Raw genomic sequence first — 18192 nt, 5'->3', positions numbered from 1 at the left:
TACAGAAATTACAGATTAACAGTGGTGGAAAGTTAGCTGGTCTTTGGTGTGTGTGTGTGTGTGTGTGTGTGTGTGTGTGTGTGCGAATTGCGCAACGAGCAGGAATGTGTGTGTTGGGAAAAAATGTCTGGACAGAAAGCTGCAGGGGGAGGGAGCTGTGATTCATCGCGTTATCTTACGTTGAGTTGAAGTTCTTGGGGAGGAGAAAGGTTTTCATACACTCCTCCTCCTCCTCCTCCTCTTCCTCTGTGGCTTTCCTTTCCAGGAGCCCCGCCTCGGGCCAGCTGCGCACCTGGACCACGCAGCAGCAGCAGCAGCAGGTAAAGGTGTGGAGGACCTCGGTGTGGTCGGTGTCGGGTGTGTGTGTGTGTGTGTGTGTGTGAAAAGTCCGCAGAGCGGGTGGAGAAGTTGGCGGCGGTGGAGAAGACAGAGCGCGGTGGGTCTGTGATTTTTAAAGCGTTGTTTTAATGAAGTGCGCTCCGGTGTGCAGCTCGGCTCCACAGGGCGGAAACGCGTGTGTGTGTGTGTTTGGGCCGCACGGTTCGGATTGTCTCAGTAAAACATCAATTAACACTTGGAGCGACCTTGCCGTTGTTTCTGAGGAATGTAACTTGTTTCCTTCTCCTTTTTAAAGGGGTGAACGGGCAGCATGGGTGAAGCACCGATCAGAGACGATGGCACAGTGACACGATCAGCAGAGGTGTGTCTGAAAATGTGGTGTGTGTGTTTTTATCAGTCATAAAGTCTTTTTGTGTCTGGTGTTATATTCATGTCTCCACTGTTAAAGTATGTGGGCTCATTTCCTGTGGATGACTGCTGTTTGGATGACCAGATCAAGCAGCTGCACTCTCAGCTTAAGTCCCTCAAAGTGAGTCCTAGCTGTAGATCTGGTCCTTCTTACCTGTGGTGATAAGTCCAGCTACTAATGCAGTGTTTGTCTCCAAACAGGCATGCAAGAGACGGAGGCCCGTGTTCCTTAAGTTCTCCATCAAAGGTGTGAAAATGTATAACGAGGATGAAACGGTAAGCAGCCGTGGTTTTTATCTCTAATGAAAACAAACCAAGACAGTCTGGACCCGAGTCAGACCGGTTCTTCCTGTCTGCAGACCCTCCTGATGGCTCATGCTCTGCGCCGAGTGTCTCTGTGCACCGCCCGGCCCGTCGACTCTCAGTTTGCCTTTGTCTCCCATAACCCCGGCAGCACCGACACCCAGCTCTTCTGCCATGTGTTTAAAGCAAGGCATTCCCGAGCTGTGAGGAGCCTCCACCTCTGTTTTCCTTCCATGAATGACAGAGTTTATTCTGAAGAACCCTTCCTCTCCTTTTAGGCCCAGTTCCTGAACCTGCTGCTGTGCCGCTGTTTCCAGCTGTCTTACTTGGAGAAGCACCCAGAGGAGGCCCAGGAAGACTTAACTGGTTCAGCGCCTCGTCGAAACCCCTCGCTGCTCAACCACGGCTTCCCTCTCAGTGTCAGCGCCCTGGTGTCATTCAGACGAGCCCCTTTTCGAGGATTGTTGCCAGGCAGCAAGGTTTGTGCCTTCATGATTTCATCATTCATCATTTCAGCAACCCGTTGCTCTCACTCTGTAATACAGCTGCTAGCCGTGTCTTACCAATAAAAGCTAAACAAACTCAGGCCCAGTTCACACTAGGGAAATCTATCCGGCTAGAGCAGGATTCGAGCCTTATCTGGATATATCTGGATATTTTTTTAGTCTGAACAACACGAATCCGGCTAGATCCACCTTCAAGAGGTGGATTGGCTCAAATGTGGCTCAGGTCTGAACGCAAAATGCTTCCGGTTCACAGGGACAGTGTCCGGGTCGCGTACAAAAGCCGTATGTAAACCACCGTCGAACTACGACAGCTTTGCCCCGAGTTTATTTTAGACATGGCTAAAAAGGAATAAAATGCTTTTTAAACCAAAAAAAACAAAGGAACGAGCGACACTGGACAAAAAAAAACGCACGACGCATGCGCACACCTAGCGGTTTGGAGGACAACAAACAAGCCAGATCAAGCCGGATTGAGCGCGGACACGCGCCTGATTTGAAAATGGGTCTGAACGTATCCAGCTTAAAGGCTATCTGGATACAATCCTACTCTAGCTGGACTGACTTTCTCCAGTGTGAACGGGGCCTAAGAGGATAATGTCCAAATAACTTTAGCAGCCTTCTAACTAATCTGCCGTTTCTTTCTCTAGAAAAGTCAGAAGATTTTTGATGACCCACCATGCAGCCAAGATGAAGTCTTCCCCACCTCCTCTCCTTCTCTCGTGCGCAAGAAAGTCATCCGCACCAAAGTACTGCGCTCTGGAGCTTACCGCTCGTTCACTTTCACGCCGATCAAACAGCGCAACGTTCAGGAGCAGCTGAGCGTGTCACAAGGTGGGCCGAGTGTTCACAGAGCGCTGTCAAGAGTCAAAGAGTTGATACGGTAAAGCAGACCTCATAGTGTTCGGTGAACGGGCACTGATGCTATTTTTGTAGCTTCACCAGGTGATGGCGAACAGGTTTCTCTCACACATTCTGTTTAGCTTCACTCACTTGGAGCTTGTTGAAACAGGAGCTTTGTTTTTAAGGATTATTTCATCACCACATTTCCACTGGGGTTGGGATTACATTGGATGCTGTCCCACACAAACATGGCTGCTGGAATAACTCCCAAAGTTTCAGCTCTTCACATCTAAATTCTTCTCTTTATATGTGAAACAGGAAAGGACCGAAACAATACGCCAGTGAGGAGGTCTCGGGCTCCAAGCTTAGCCGAAACAGAAGAAGCACTGGCTCAAGAAGTGTGGTGTTGGGCTGGCATCGCAACGTCAGTATAGCATGCATCCAACACGTCATACATTCATATGTTCTGTATAATACATCAGTGCTTTTTCCTCTCAACAGTGACAGCAGCTATGCTCTGCTTGCAGAAGATGTTCTGGGATCATACCTACTGTGCCCACATCCTAAAAAACCCAAGTGTGGTTCGCTCATCATTCGCATCCCCTCTGGCCTCGTCACCCACCTCATAGAAAACACTCGCAAAGGGAAATTCCTGCTGGAGGTCAGTGCTTCACAAATATTTGCTAAGATTTGTAGTAGAAACAAAATTGATTAATTTACCTTTGATTCAATTGTGCTCAATTTATTACTTTTTTAAATAAAATTTATCGGAATAGCAGTTTCAGAGTTGCATCCTGTGATGTTTGTGTGGTGTGCATCGAGGTTGGAATGACACGTTTACACTAGAGTCAGATTTTATCGAACCAAACCTGCAGAGTATGGGCGCAGTGTGGGCGATATTTTTTTTTAATGTATATTTTTGCTTTGTTTTCAAAATTACAAAAAAACATTTGATTCCTGTTTAAATTTCTGATGTGAAGGTAAAACAGTAGAAAAAGAGGAAGTGGGTGTCAAAATAAAAGCCAATAAAAACAACACCACCACCAAATGTCACTGTATAAAAAGACCTGCAGGATTTTAGAAAAATTATTTTTGTGCTCATCTTAGAAATTCAAGGCTGAGTTCGGTTCCATAGCAGAGCTGATCGAACACTACACAGAGACCCAGGATGAGCTGCCGTGCCTGCTGAGCTGTGCCCGGGTGAACCACTGCTATGAGTGGGAGGAAAACACCAGCAAACAGCACCACCAGAGCCCCAGCAAAGTCAAAAACAAAAGTACCCATAGACAGGAATGGGTGTGAAAGCCCAGACACTGGAACACGTGCTAACCTCAGAGGAGGTATAAGTGACACTCTTGATTTCTTTTGCACATTCCGTTACTTTTTTCTTCTAAATCACGTGGTGTTGTGGGAAGGGGGTCACAGACTAACGCACCTGTTAACAGTGTTAGCACTTCATGTATATAGCACACACTCAGAGGGTACTTATTTGTCTGACATGTAATGTTGTGCTGCTTTTATGTTTTTCCAAGATCATTTTTTACAAATATTTTTATATGTACCTTAAAGGCATCAAAGGAGTTTATTAGTGTTTTTAGGCTAAAACCCTGAATCTGTGGAGTGGAACTAATCAGTTAAACTTTTCTGTGAATATATTTGACCAAATTTTACTGTTTACTTAAATTTTAATGAGAGTTTTGTGTGTGTTTTATATCTTTGTGTAAGCAGTGAAACTGTTATAGTTTAATATATGTTCACACAGATGCCACGACACGCAGTAATACAAACTTACTGTAGATAAGACTTTTTGGTTTTCATAAGCTTGTATGTGTGTGTAGTTTCCCAGTAAGAGAAGGCATATTTTCTATTTCAAACCAACATACAATTTTCATTTTGTTCACTCTTGTTTAAGAATAAATCAGGACTTCCTGGTTTTTACGCACTACTCATCTGTTGGTTTCAATCATTTACAAATCGATTAAAACATTAAATAGTTTTAATGATTTGATCAAGTAAAACAGTATATGCATGTGAGAAGGAAAGAATAGCTGGATTATTTCCAGTGGTGGAGGAAGTACTGAAGCTTGGTACTTAAGTAAAAGTACAAATAACCAGCAAAATCGATACTTAAGTAAAAGTAGAAGTGCTACATCAACAATCCTACTTTAAGTAAAAGTCTTAAGTACTTTTAAATGTACTTAAAGTATTAAAAGTAAAAGTACTCACGCACCGTATATATATATATATATATATATATATTATTGATTTCCATTGCAAAGGATCTGAACAGGTTAAAATAATCAAAGAAATCATTTGTAAAATTAAAATTGACGTGTAGTTAATTTACATGTTCAGTACAGACATCTTTGAAATGAACCCAGAAGCAGCTATGGACAGGTCTCTGTGTCATGAGGCAGGCTGTGGGCATCAAGTGAACAGAGAGGCTGCTAATAACAAACAGGCATTGAGCATTTTTACTGTGTCAGTATTCCTGCTGAGATTAATGTTATGATTCATGTTAATCAGACAATAATGGGTGGACCTGTGTTAGCAGACAGCAGCTAACTAGTTAGCTAACTGAGCCAGAGCACCGGCATCATGACTGAGGCTCATTATAGAAACACAGTGACACCACCTCCATGCAGAGTCTGACCTCACATCAGTCCAGCACAGCTGTATGAACACAACTGTATTCATAAATGTACTTGTAACTACAGACAGTGTATAAATGTAGTAGAGTAGAAAGTACAGATACTAGCTGCAAAATGTAATGGAGTACAACTTAAGTAAAGTATAAATACATAAAAATGTACTCAAGTACAGTAACAAAGTACAAATACTTAGTTACATTCCACCACTGATTATTTCAATAATAGGGTGACAGATGCTGCAGATTGTTTACACTTTAAACATTTAAATCAGAATATAGACATTTTGACTGTACATCATGTGACTGGTTGCTAATGTGCTCCAGTATGGACCTCCCATTAAGTCTTCACACTGCTGCTTGGAAATATTGGGTTTTATAAACTCATATCTCGTAACAAATGGAACAATTTAAAAATAATAAGCACATAAGCAACATCTGGTTCAGACATTGATTTTTTTGTTATCAAAACTGTTCTTTTATCTTTAGCAGGCAGGTTTGTTTTGGAGAAGCAAAGATGCTAGCAGGTGGGTGGAGGTTAGCTTAAAGTCTGTAGTAAGTTAATTCAGCCACAACACCAAGAAGAAGACTAAAATGTTTGTAACATATATACAAAAATTATACACTTTTTACACACGTTTTAAGAACATGACTGTATAGTGTAATCTTACTTACAGAAGTTGAAAACTTGGTAGCATTTAGAGTTGGCTTCCTGTGACCTCACATTCCCTCCTCCCCAAGATGGCCGCCGCTATGCGGACGTTTCCTCCATTGACGGCTGTTTATGGTTGCTTAGCAACTTGAGACCGCCGTGGGAGGAAGAGCAGGCTGCCAGAAGATGTGACAGAATAGCTGACGACGTCTGTCGGCATTTTATTTGTATTTATTTAAATAGTTCTGTCTCCATTCATCGTGTTTAACCGTTACACGCTAATGAAGAAGCTGTCTGTAGAGAAACTGAGCCGTTTTTTAAACTTGCGTAGCGGCACCTGTTGATCCAGCTGCTGTGCAGTGAATGTGGAGACATGGGGTCAGAGTCGGTGAAGGTGGTGGTCAGGTGCAGGCCCCTGAATGACCGGGAGAAGGCTCTCAGCTCTAAGATGGTGCTAAACATGGACCTGCAGCGCTGCCAGTGCTTCATAGAGAAGCCCGGAGCGGCAGACGAGCCACCCAAACAGTTCACCTTCGACGGGACATACAACATTGATCAAACCACTGAGCAGATGTACAACGAGATCGCCTATCCTTTGGTGGAGGTGGAGTGTCACTGGATACCCTCAGACTTCATTATTAACTTATTGTTCTTGAGTCAGTCTCACAAAGCTCAGCAGGGTGCGTTTTAACAAATCCTTGTGCACACGTTGTGTTTTTGCAGGGTGTCACAGAGGGATACAATGGAACCGTTTTTGCCTATGGACAAACTGGAAGTGGGAAGTCCTTCACCATGCAGGGGGTGTCTGAACCCACATCCCAGAAGGGTGTCATCCCACGGGCCTTTGAACACATCTTCGAGAGCATTCAGGTGTGTTAGAAAGCACGCTCACACACTGGAGTCTGATGGTTGTAGTCTTTGTCCAGACCTGTTCATACTGTGTTTGCACAGTAGAGTGTAATTATGAGTTTCATGTTTGTGTGCAAGCTAGTGTGCAGAAAACACTAAATTCCTGGTGAGGGCCTCGTACTTGGAGATTTACAATGAAGAAATCAGAGATCTCTTGGGAAGTGACACCAAACAGAGGTTGGAGGTAAGTCTGTGTTATTTCAATAAGATAAGATAAGATAAGATAAGATAAGATAAGATAAGATAAAACTTTATTAATCCCGAAGGAAGTAACAGTAGAAGCACACAGGGATTGCTGTTCCTAAAGGTAATCACAAACTGAACTTATGTATTGTACTTGTTGCTATGGTGCTTTAAAAGGCACTGTTGTTACATGATTCCCAAAAGGTCAAAGTGTTTGAACAGAGTGACCGATTTTGTTTGTGTGTGTGTGTGTGGTTGATGAATATGCAGCTAAAAGAGCACCCAGAGCACGGTGTGTACGTGCGCGACCTCTCCATGCACACTGTGCACAATGTGGGGGAGTGTGAGAGAATCATAGAGCAAGGCTGGAAGAACAGAGCAGTGGGCTACACACTGATGAACAAGGACTCGTCCCGCTCCCACTCCATCTTTACCATCCACTTAGAGATCTGCAACACTGGTGAGATGCTTTTTAAATGCATATACTGTATCTACATGGTTAAGTCTCACACTGTTATCAGCAGTAGTTTTTGTTCTGCTGTGCCTTTCTTAAAGGTAGAGTAGGAGATTTTGAAAACTCAGTGAGAGTCAGCCAGATTTTGAAAGTAAACACACGCCCCTTTCTCTCGGAGCTCACCCCGAAGCCACGCCTCCCAATCACATGGACGCATTACCTGAAGACGAGCTGCGGCCATCATGCACGTACCTCTCTGGTGCGCGCAGAGCAGGAAGAGAGTGACAACCAGCCAATACTCCGCACAGGGTCCACCCAGAGGATTGGCTGATGTTTTTAGCGTTTTATAGCTTCCACAGATGATTAATGTTCTTCATTTTAATGCGAAACTGCCGAACTAATTGGTTGCTATCGGATTGTAAAGAGAAGTTACACTAATTTAACAAAAAATGCATCAGAATGAAATCTCCTACCCTACCTTGTTGTTGACCAAATGTAAAAAAAAAAAAATCTAAATATTGCAAGATCATAAGTGGAAAGTGTAACAATTACTACATAGAACTGTGCACAAATGTAGTGATTTGGTCAACCTTTGAAGGATTTGACATAAAAATGCAATAATCGGTCATTAGCGAGCATGTGGCCCTAGTTTTTGTGGTTTTATCTGTACAGTTGGTGCTGATATTGGTGCGATTGGGAGCTTTTCTGCTAATTTAGCAACCTCAGTCAGTGATTTGCATCTCTGCCAAGCTTTGTGAAAAGGAGCAGAAATGTAGAAAAAAACAGAATGAAGAGCACACACACAGAGGGGGCCCAACCTCCAGGGCTGAGAAATGAACCTGCAGAAGTGCCAAAAATTGCACTTCCTCCAACAGCCACCTGACGCTGGCTCTAAAAGTGAGTCAGTCTCCATAGATGTCCAACTTTACATCAGAAATAATGTTTACAACATGGTACAAAAACAGTTTTGGTTGCTATAGATAATATGTCCTCTCTGTGCAGGTGATGAATTTGTATATAACTCACCTGTTTCATTTACATTAAGGCTTAGAGTTGTGCATCATCAAGAAAAAGATGTTGACCAAACACGAACATCTGGTATGAATAAACTGCAGACCAAATGATTGTTAAGTGAGGAGAGGCCCAGCTCTCTGCTGCATTACAGGTTTTGTTTAGAATATACACCTCCTGTTTCACTACTGCCCCCTGCTGGTGTGAAGTGTTGTTTGGTGCAGAAGGTTAGTGCCACTGGCTGCACTCTTCGCAGTGTGTTCATGTTTTTTGAAACCATTTTCTTTGTTTCCTTCAAATTCTCAGATGCTTCTGGTCAGGATCATCTGCGAGCAGGAAAGCTCAACCTGGTGGACCTGGCAGGAAGTGAGCGTCAGTCTAAAACCGGTGCTACAGGGGAGCGTCTCAGAGAGGCCACAAAGATCAACCTCTCGCTCTCAGCCCTTGGCAACGTCATTTCCGCTCTGGTGGATGGACGCTCTAAGTACATCCCTTACAGGGACTCCAAGCTGACCAGGCTGCTGCAGGACTCTCTGGGCGGAAACACACGCACCTTGATGATCGCCTGTCTCTCCCCCGCAGACAACAACTATGAGGAAAGCCTGAGCACGCTACGCTACGCTAACCGGGCCAAGAGCATTCAGAACAGGCCTCGAATCAATGAGGACCCCAAAGATGCTCAGCTCAGAGAGTATAAGGAGGAGATCAAGAAGCTGAAGGCTCTTATCTCAGGCCAGCTAGGCACAGCTGCCCTCTCATGTAAGTGATAAATGTTGTCATTGTCCTCACTCCTAATGATCATTTCTTGTTTCCATTTTCCCTTTTTTGTTTATCTTGCAGCTCTGCTGGCTCGTCCGATATCTGAGGCGTCTACTGCTGTTTCTTCAAGGCCACAATCCAGCACCACCGAGGCGAAGAAGGAAAAGATTAAAGAGGCAAACACAGGCCATATATATATCACCCCACATTGATGCTTACATTGTTAAAGGTCTAGGTGATTTATGGTCTGTATTCTGTTCTCTCCACAGGAGTATGAGGAGAGGCTGGCCAAGTTGCAGGCTGAGTACAATGCCGAGCAGGAATCTAAAGCAAAGCTGCAGGAGGACATTGCTGCTCTGCGCTCCTCCTATGAATTAAAGCTGCAGAATTTGGAAAAGGCACAGGCCAGCAGGGGGAGCTCTGTCACTAAAAATGGTAGTAGAAATACATCTACTCACAACAAAGAAGCAGGTAACTACTGCATAAACCTACTTTTTGTGACAAAAGTGAATCAACAACCCATGAGTAACAATGTTATGTAATGATGCTAATGGATTTGTGAATTTTGTTGCAGCACCTCTGAGGTCCAGATGTGTGAGTGAGGAAGCTGAGGGGAAATCCTGCACTGACACTGAACCTGCGAGCCACAGCACAAACAGAGAAACCAAGGTACCTTTGACCCTCTTCCACCACAAGCACTAATCATTTCAACAATATTTGAGATCTAAGTGCTAAAAAACACACTGAGACAGTGAACTTTGCAGTACTTGTACATGCTGAAACAAGTTATGCATGTGGATCGTACTTATTGGATGCCTGGTGTCCTCTCATGTTGGTGAAGCAGCTGGCTGTAACTCATCTAGCAGCCGGTGATAGAGGCGGGCACGCAGAGTCAGCTGATGTCACCACAGCAGAGCCTGTGGACCAGAAACATGTCCTGGAAAGGTCTGTCAGCTTCTGTGAGGGACATGGCCCCCAACATGTACTCCCTCTCTTGCTGGTTTTTCATTTGTGGTAATATAACCACTTCCCTTCTATGTCGTATCCTCATTCTATCCACCTGTCCTCAGACTGCAGCAGCTGGAGCAGCAGGTGGTTGGAGGGGAGCAGGCCAGAAACAAAGAGCTGCAGCAGAGACACAGGCAGAGGAAGAACCTGGCTGATCAGAGGAAAGTCCAGCTTATCCATGCTCTGTCGGAGAACAGTGAGGACAGTGAAAGTGTTCTGTTTAATGTCTACAATTCCATCCAGGAAGAGGTCTATGCCAAAAGCCAGATGCTGGTCAAAGTGCAGGGCAAGGTGGGTGTAGGTGAAATGTATCCATCTAAATGACAAAAACACATCGGTATCACTGATCTGAGTGATGCACATACGCTCTTACTCGGTAAACAAGACCTTTCTTCAGAGATTTACTGTTTTCAAAGTGTGAAAACAAATCCTGTGTTTCACCTCAAAGCCTCAAGATGACACACATTCCACACACCGGTTGTAGATGTACAGCCAAAATACCACACAAAAATTGTGTTTACCTAAATGGAGCAGTGTGAGATCCAGTATTTGACTTGTTTATGCTGTCATTCAACCATAAAACCAGCTGAAAGCAGCCAAACTGGAGATCCGTGACCTTCAGGCGGAGTTTGAAGAGGAGAGGAATGACTACCTGGCAACCATCCGCCGGCTGGAGAGGGAAGGACAGCTGCTGCAAGGTCTGCTGGAGCGCATGGTGCCCCTGGTGCGTCGCGACTGCAACTACAGCAACTTGGACCGCTTGAAGAAAGAAGCTGTCTGGGATGAGGACCTCGCTACCTGGAGGCTGCCAGATGTGGTGGTGCAGAAGACAACACTGCCTTCAGGTGGTGTCATCAGTTTTTCTTTTGTAACCATGAAGCTCTAAATCCTTTGTGTGTACCTTCCTTGATCTTTGACCTCCCTTTCGTTCTCACAGCAGTGGCTCCAAAACCATCAGCTCGCAGAGGTTCAAGTTCTGATGCTGGAGAGGCACTAATGGTCTGTGTGTGTGTGTGAGTGTGAGGTTGTCTTTCACACTGGACCACTCCCTTGACATGCAGACAGAGGCTTACAGATGTTTGTGATCAGCAGGTAGAAGAAGACAGGTACAAGGAGATGCTGGACCGGAGTGACAGTGAGAACATCGCCAGCAGCTACTTCAAGTCAAAGAGGGCCAGCCAGCTGCTGGGCGCTGACACTACCAATGGACACGGTGAGACGAGGAACTACTCATACTTTAAAGAGCTTATTTAACTCATTAGCTTCATTGCAGGATGTTCACTTTATCCTCACTGGAATCTTTTTGGAGGTCGTCATCATTCTGTGAGTTACTGGTCTTTATGTTGGTTCTGAACTGTTAGAGCTTCAGTCTGGTAACGTGAGATTTTTACAGATCCATTTTTAGGCACAATGTTGCACACAGTCTTTTGTTTACATCTGCTTCCCCTCATGCTTTGATAAACTTAATAATAGCCTGTAGTCTTTCTGTATAGCAAAGCCTATAGCTAGTCTGATAGCATAGTGCATTAGGTCAATATAGGCATAGCTGGATACAGCTGAATAAAAATGCTGCAATTTTTCTTCCCTAATCTGCTTTTCTCTTCTACAGCTATCCACTCTCCTCCTCTGGTTAACGGGGCAGGCCATCTCTCTGTGAGTGGCTCCAACATGAACCCATCCATCAGCTCCGACTCCGTCCTGCCTCGCCCCTTCCGCCTGGAATCGTTGGACGTCCCTGTGAAGGTGAAGCGTAAAAAGAGCAAACCACACGTCCACGATCATAGGATTTAAAAGGAAAGTGCCTTTTTTTTCATCCTCTTGACACACCTCACCTTCGTTTATGTTACATTTTTAGTGGGATTAAAAAAGATATTAAATTTTTGCTAACTTCTGCTAACCAGAAATGTACATAGTGCTCACTTCTGTTGTGTGACATGTTTTGAATTACAGTATGAATGTTACTTTGACACTATAAACTACCTACAGTATAAAACTATCCTTGAATTTTTGCACTGTATTTTCAACTCAGTGTTCTGTGGCAGATTCTATAATATTTATCTTCTTGTAAATTAAAGTTCCTTATGTTCCATGTTCAACTTTTAAAACTGCATCTGTTGCTGAAGACATCAAATAAAATAATGCGGTTGTCAAATGTATGACTGAGCTGTCACAAACAGAGGAAGGGGGCGGGGCTTTTGTCAAGGCAACCATGTTGACAGGTAGTATATCAAGTTACTCATGACCTCTGGGGTCAGCAGTGTAGCTTTAGGTGTGACATTACTTAAGCCTAATGAAACGGGGATGTCCCGTTGGAACAGCAGTCATTTAGGAAGGTTAGTATGATGTGTATACAGTGAGAGGTGATGCACAACATGCAGCTGTAAAACTCAGAGTTCTCTTTGTGTCCCTGCAAATAAACTCAATCATTTCTACAGCTCACTTTTCTGCCTGAGTATCGCATGTCTCATTTTGGCTGTGGCCTGATTTCTCCATCCATTGTTTAATATTAGTTGACCGTCAGAGAGCCGTGTCAGGTTCAGAATTTGACACGCGTAGACATACTAGACTCAGACAATGGTCCGATAGTAACGGCCTCTTTGCCCTTACTGAGAGATAACACTACGGAAGGCAACAGTAGTGACGGTCTCCTGCAATAATTAACTGCACGCTAATCCAATGGCTTCAAGACTGTTACATAACGTACGCCAGGCCACACAAATAAGCCTGTGGGATAATTATCCCTGTGGGATAAATTAGAAGTGGTTACATGCGAAGGATATTGGAAAAATCAGGGAGAGTAAAGCTCTGGTCCGCTAAGTTCACACGGATGTGGGCTCAAGATAATCAGATAAGGGAGGAACAGCTGAACAGGCTTTCTCATCATCCTAGTGGGCTGGATCCAGTATCGTGACTGTAAGAGGAGTGCTGAAGGAAGCACCGAGATGAAGGCTGCTGGCTCACAGAGATGAAATGTTGACACAAAGCGGGCTGCAAGGTTAGCTTGAAGGGACAATTGGCCACTTTTTGCTATGTTGTCCTTTGTGTTGATGGCAGTTCTTCTCAATTGAAGCATTTAATTCCTTTGTTCTTTAATATTGATAAAGAAAGCTTTCTGATATGTCTGGCTTCTACCGAATATGCACTGTGTGCTGGCCAACCGGCAGCTTCTGAGGCCAAGAAATGAAGCCAATTTAGGCACAAACTAAAAGTCTAAGTGGCCGCTGAAGTCTCCAAAAGTGACCTCCAAGTTAAAATGCAAAGAAAAAGAGAAACATTTAAAGAAAACCCTTTTTGGTAAGAGTGATTTGAACAAAAGAAGTCAGCTCAGTTTGTTGAGGCTGCCACCTGGATACTTAATATTGCATAATATTACTGCATAATATTGGCTGTATTATCTCTTGTAGAGAAGCATCTGCAGCGCTGTAATGATGACAAAACCCTTAACATTAATGCAGCATTTTTATAAAAGGAAATTGTAGACCAGATAGAAATAATATTTTTTTTTTAATTTGGAACAAAGATCTCCAGTTGTTACATAATGAAGGCAGGTACATGGAATACATCTTTAAGACCATGTAACCTGTGTTTATCATACAAAATGATGAGCAGGAAGGAACAGCTGAAAGTACTGATCGTGTGCTGGAGCTACTGCAGTTAATGAAAAAGTAAAACAAAAAAAAAATCCCAAAACATCGAGACTTAATGAATCGATCTGAGGCTTTACTTAACAGTCAACTTCCAGGCACATCTGTGAGATATCAAACAGTCAGTCGCACACAAACTCTTTTGGTCAGTGCACACATTTACACATCACCAGAACATTTTGATCAAATATGTCGAGCCTCTTCTTTGTTGTTAATCTTGAAGCCTACTGCTTAGAAATAGTTTTTGATTACAAAAACTGCCCTTAAGTTAGTATAAAGGATTTACATTATAAGTGCTGGCATTGCCCTTCTTTACCTTCTGTGGTTTGCCCAAGTGCCAAGTGCCACATTCCCACTTAATGCTCTAACTGTCTTTAAGCTGATCGTACTCCTTCCAAGCTGTTTACAGGTTTCAGTCTTTGAGCAGTCCAAGCTTTCTGAGAGCCTCTTTACGATCCGCACCCATCCCAGGCACCACCATCACAGTATACCCCACCATGTTTGAGGGTTTATGGGGTGCTGACGGAGGCGCAGTGTTGGTTTTCCTGTTGGCTGATGGGACATGTTGTGGCTCAGAGCCGTTTATGTGGTTGTCAAAGGTAACGGAGCGCTCCAGCCCAGGTGTCTTTAATCCATTAGATTGAAGAGGATGTGACACACGCTGCTGGTCGGGTCTGGAGTAGTGATGGAAGCTGGCGCTGCTCTGCAGAGGCCTGTTCTTGGGCTCTGTGGACACTTGGGAGTAGCAAAAAGATGGACTCCGTGATGGATTACAGGTAGATGGACCTCTTGTAATTCTGTTGGATGTTGGCCCCAGTAAAGAATGAGATGTTGGTGGCGGTAATGGAGTGACTGTCTCATTTTCTGGCTCTTGATCTTTCAGGAGACCCAGCTTCTGCAGAGCCTCCAGCCTCACCACCTGTGGATCTACTGCATTCTTGACACTGTCTGACTTTCTGGATTCTTCATGTTGTGTTTTCACAGGTATGTGGGCAGGAATCTTTTTGGGTTTTGGGGGCACAACTGGAGGGACGGTCTTAGGTTTGGAAACCTCAGAGTGGTATCTGTCATGTCTTGGAAGATTTCTTATATTTGGGGCTTTGTCCACCTCTATAGTGTGATCAACTGAGGGACATAAAGGTGTCTTCTTTGTGGAGGCACTTCTCCGCAAGTGAACTAGTGCCTCGTAGGACAGCGGCCCTCTGGGTAAAGGAGCCTCAACTATTTTAACAGAGTAGTCCCTGGGTTTTGTGGTGGGAGGTGTCACAGCTTTAACCTCTAATGGTGGCGGGGTTGAAACATGCTTCTGGTTGTGTCTGTGACCCGGTTTGTGGTCTTTAGATATGAACTGAGGCATAGAGGACAGGCTTTTGTCTGGAGGAGGGGATGGTCTAGTGTTGGGTACAGAACACGGAGAACCATTTGCCACAACAAAAGGTGTAGGAACCAGGTATCCCTGTACAAGTTTGACATCAACATTTCCCTTCACGGGTCCTTTAGATACATGTGAACCTGAAAGACAAACAAACAAGGTGTTCTACTGACTGCTGTACTACTGACACTGCATCTGTCCTCAGAGATTAACTCACCGTTGAGCTTGCTTTTGCTCATGGAGGCTGACAGGTCTGCCAGTTTGACAGCAAGGTTGCCAGAGCCGGGCAGTTGGTCAGGTTCGTCATTGGACAGGCCGCTATCCTCCTCGGTGTCCAAAGACTCAATAGTCTCCTCCAAAAACATGAGGCAGGCCTTCTCCTCAGCAGACAGGTGCTCCAGGCTGTCATCACTCTGAAACCCATCATTCCAGTATGACTTTACATTCCAAAAGATCTCCGCAATGACAACAATGAAATCAAACGCACCCTTTAGCTTTTAAGTTGTACAAATCCAGAGTTACTTACAAAGCCAGAATTGGCACTGACAACACTGTCACAGCTGCCAGCACTGTCCATGCTATTCATCGTCTCCAGTCCAGTCCCACCTGGCCAGGTATCACTTTTAGGCATCTTAGTGCCCTACTTCTCCAGGGTTAGTGGCCCAGACCGTTAGTTTGCTCTCTGAAAGAGTTTAAATTACCCATTACACATTACTTTTTTAGTCTATTAGACCATATTCCTTTTCATATTATGCACAAATAAAATACTCTATCAATCCATTATATTAGGAGCTCAGCAACAGAAGCAAAGTTTAAATTCAGTTCAGCACTAACGTGAATTTTGACTATTTGGACGGCCTATATATAAAAAGGGAGCGACCATATGTGCTCTGGTGTAACTTCTGCAGGACAATAAGCTTTGTCCGACCTTCTCTCTCCTAATTATGAAAGAATTATTCAATAAATGACCTTATGGTGCAAAGTGCACAGCCAGTGAACAAAACATGGCTCCAAGTCAAGGAAGCAGCAGATTTGATTCTAATGAAGGTTTGCAAACATGGAGAAGAAGAAGAGCAGCACATCTTCAGGTTAGATCAGGTGACAATGCTCACTCCTGTCTAAATAATTGATCAATTGATTGATGTTTTAGACTAGAGTGTAAATATAACATACATGTAAAACAAAGGTTTAAGGTGCTTCCAAAGTCAATTTTTACTTAGATTCAACTGTACTAGATTATGTTATGGTAAATAAAGAGTTATAGTAGAAGGCTCTTCTCATTGGTGAGCACTGATCTTTTACCTGATGAGCTTTTGCACTCAGCGTTTCATAATCATAAATGATCACTGTACCAGCAGTGATAGCATTTGTATGCTAGTGTGAACAGCCACCAGACGTTTGAAGTATTTGCTGATGCTCTGTTTTAGTGGCTGACGGATATGCAGTGCAACCAAGTGCATCAGTCATGGTCTTGCAGCCATTTTTGGCCGGCAACCTGATTTTACTTACGTTTTTTTACTTTGATGTTGTTAGTGCTCCCCATTCTACACCTGTACACACCATGCGGTGTTGTGCATGTTATCATAGCTTAGTGTGTTTGTGACAGATATCCAGCTAGTCCTCTTACTGCATGTGACTTGGATTACAGCACACATGCTACTCCTCTAATCTTCCCGGATCAGTTTCACAGTGAGTGGAGGGCAGCAGTAATGATCCCCGGGAAGCTATATGATATCCTGTTCATCCCACTGTCTGTGGCTCACTTGTAGCAGGAAATGTTGGGGAGTTACAGAGTATAGGTATAAGTGAGTGTCTTTTTAGATTAGACTGCAGCAGAAATAGAACTTCAGTAGGTTTCAGGTTGTCAGATTCCTATTAAAGCACCTCTGTGTGACACTGCTGGATAAAAAAAATCTGGATAAATTTCACCACTTGAGAGGCAAGGGCAGCAGATAAGCCAGAGGGGGCACAAAAGCCCTCCTGTTCACCATGTGTTATTCCATCCCTGTAAAGTTTTCAATCCAGACTGAAACCCCCCCCCCCCCCCCCCCCCCCCCCCTCCCCTTCCGCCATGCTGCCTGCAGGTTCAGGATATGAGCCTGAACATTAATGCGATAATGTGATTTAGCCAGCAAATTGTGGTTAGTCACATTTGTCTTCTGTATTTATGTAACACTCAGACAAATAGTGCTGTGAAGTTAGACATTAACGCCTGCTGCCCATCTCCCCATACAGACAGACCTGTCAGCACAGAACCAACAGAAACCAGGACGAGCGTTCAGCCTGCCATAACTGTACCTGTTGAACTAACCTGTGGTCCAATGACACAGATGTGCTTGTGTTTTGATTGTAGCTATAAAAGGGCCACGCCAATCCTTTATTGTCTGTACTGTTCAGATTAGGTAACAAGTGAAACCATCCACTGTTCCTTCTCTCAGGCTAAAGTCTGCCTACTTTTAATCCCAAATTCGTTCTTTTAAAATGTTATCAAAAAACACCAAAACTAGTCTAAAAATGGCCGACAGTAAAGAGTGTTACTTTAGATTATTTTCAGTTAACTACTTCATGTACTAAAGTGTGTAACTCTCCGTATTTACATGAAAACAGAAGAGAAAGCTGCTCTCGCGCCTACCTGTCTGGATGTCCTGCTCCGCGCGCGTCTGAGGACGAAGAGTGAGCGCGCGGCTCTGTGACACCTGCACCAGGGACTTTGTGCTCTAAGCTTTCAGCCAATCAGAGAGCAGGATTCTCCCTAAGACTCGCGAGCCCTCGTCGTCATCGTCATTTAAGGTAATCTGGTTAAAACTCTCTCTCTCTCTCTGTGTGTGTGTGTGTGTGTGTGTGTATTCAATAAATTATCTAGTGTAAACTGGAAAAGCAGTTATTAAGAAATGAATTTTATTCAGTTGATCAAGAAAAGCTGGTTAATAATAATTAATTAGGTAAACTGTGCCATATTGGATAATTAAGTTTAATTTTATTAATGGGGGGGAAATAAAATAAGACTGATATGTAGATGTGGAGCAAAATCTTTCCACTAGAATATTTTTTTAAATGTTTTTTTTTAACTGCTTTGGTGTTGAGCTAAGAATTGTTCAGCCATAGGGAGAAAAAAAAACAGGATTAACTAATTGTCCAACAAAACAGTCTGAGGCCT

At 43.8% G+C, this 18192-nt stretch overlaps 3 protein-coding genes across 6 annotated transcripts; 2 read left to right on the top strand and 1 right to left on the bottom strand.

The window, feature by feature from the left end:
• The first annotated feature begins 248 nt into the window (after positions 1 to 248).
• sh2d5 (SH2 domain containing 5) lies at positions 249 to 4317 on the top strand. 4 transcript variants are annotated; one of them, XM_028406263.1, is made up of 10 exons: positions 249 to 320; positions 635 to 700; positions 788 to 868; positions 949 to 1023; positions 1107 to 1253; positions 1329 to 1529; positions 2204 to 2387; positions 2715 to 2820; positions 2898 to 3057; positions 3504 to 4317. In XM_028406263.1, the coding sequence occupies exons 2-10, from the start codon at positions 650 to 652 to the stop codon at positions 3696 to 3698; spliced, it is 1200 nt and encodes a 399-aa protein (XP_028262064.1). In that variant the 5' UTR covers positions 249 to 320; positions 635 to 649; the 3' UTR covers positions 3699 to 4317. The 4 variants fall into 4 exon arrangements, with proteins under 4 accessions (XP_028262064.1, XP_028262067.1, XP_028262065.1 ...); XM_028406266.1 differs by having other exon boundaries at positions 308 to 326; XM_028406264.1 differs by having other exon boundaries at positions 320 to 436.
• Positions 4318 to 6006: 1689 nt separating this feature from the next.
• On the top strand, positions 6007 to 11837 carry kif17 (kinesin family member 17). Its single transcript, XM_028406326.1, has 14 exons — positions 6007 to 6299; positions 6419 to 6565; positions 6687 to 6788; positions 7058 to 7247; positions 8559 to 9011; positions 9093 to 9187; positions 9281 to 9482; positions 9586 to 9680; positions 9856 to 9956; positions 10082 to 10310; positions 10606 to 10864; positions 10957 to 11018; positions 11112 to 11232; positions 11629 to 11837. Exons 1-14 carry the CDS (start codon positions 6069 to 6071, stop codon positions 11808 to 11810), a joined length of 2469 nt encoding a protein of 822 aa, XP_028262127.1. The 5' UTR covers positions 6007 to 6068; the 3' UTR covers positions 11811 to 11837.
• Positions 11838 to 13963: 2126 nt separating this feature from the next.
• Positions 13964 to 17709, bottom strand: LOC114436494 (specifically androgen-regulated gene protein). Its single transcript, XM_028406773.1, has 4 exons — positions 17668 to 17709; positions 15562 to 15717; positions 15253 to 15448; positions 13964 to 15175 (listed from the first exon to the last, which is right to left on the bottom strand). Exons 2-4 carry the CDS (start codon positions 15664 to 15666, stop codon positions 14076 to 14078), a joined length of 1401 nt encoding a protein of 466 aa, XP_028262574.1. The 5' UTR covers positions 15667 to 15717; positions 17668 to 17709; the 3' UTR covers positions 13964 to 14075.
• Between the last annotated feature and the right edge of the window lie 483 nt (positions 17710 to 18192).

The sequence above is a fragment of the Parambassis ranga genome, chromosome 5 (genome assembly GCF_900634625.1).
Source record: "Parambassis ranga chromosome 5, fParRan2.1, whole genome shotgun sequence".
Lineage (NCBI taxonomy): Eukaryota > Metazoa > Chordata > Actinopteri > Ambassidae > Parambassis > Parambassis ranga.
The sequence above is the reverse complement of the archived record's forward strand: the minus strand, read 5'-3'. Positions and strand labels throughout refer to the sequence as shown.

Bases quoted from the DNA above. Each gene is read 5' to 3' on its own strand.
- sh2d5 (XM_028406263.1), top strand. From the start codon at position 650: ATGGGTGAAGCACCGATCAGAGACGATGGCACAGTGACACGATCAGCA. The intron at 1,024-1,106 runs GTAAGCAGCCGT...TCCTGTCTGCAG, and splicing joins TGTATAACGAGGATGAAACG to ACCCTCCTGATGGCTCATGC. The intron at 1,254-1,328 runs GTGAGGAGCCTC...CTCTCCTTTTAG, and splicing joins AAGCAAGGCATTCCCGAGCT to GCCCAGTTCCTGAACCTGCT.
- kif17 (XM_028406326.1), top strand. From the start codon at position 6,069: ATGGGGTCAGAGTCGGTGAAGGTGGTGGTCAGGTGCAGGCCCCTGAAT. The intron at 10,311-10,605 runs GTGGGTGTAGGT...CCATAAAACCAG, and splicing joins TGGTCAAAGTGCAGGGCAAG to CTGAAAGCAGCCAAACTGGA. The intron at 11,233-11,628 runs GTGAGACGAGGA...TCTCTTCTACAG, and splicing joins TGACACTACCAATGGACACG to CTATCCACTCTCCTCCTCTG.
- LOC114436494 (XM_028406773.1), bottom strand. From the start codon at position 15,666: ATGCCTAAAAGTGATACCTGGCCAGGTGGGACTGGACTGGAGACGATG. The intron at 15,449-15,561 runs GTAAGTAACTCT...GATGGGTTTCAG, and splicing joins TCAGTGCCAATTCTGGCTTT to AGTGATGACAGCCTGGAGCA. The intron at 15,176-15,252 runs GTGAGTTAATCT...TTTGTCTTTCAG, and splicing joins GAGCAAAAGCAAGCTCAACG to GTTCACATGTATCTAAAGGA.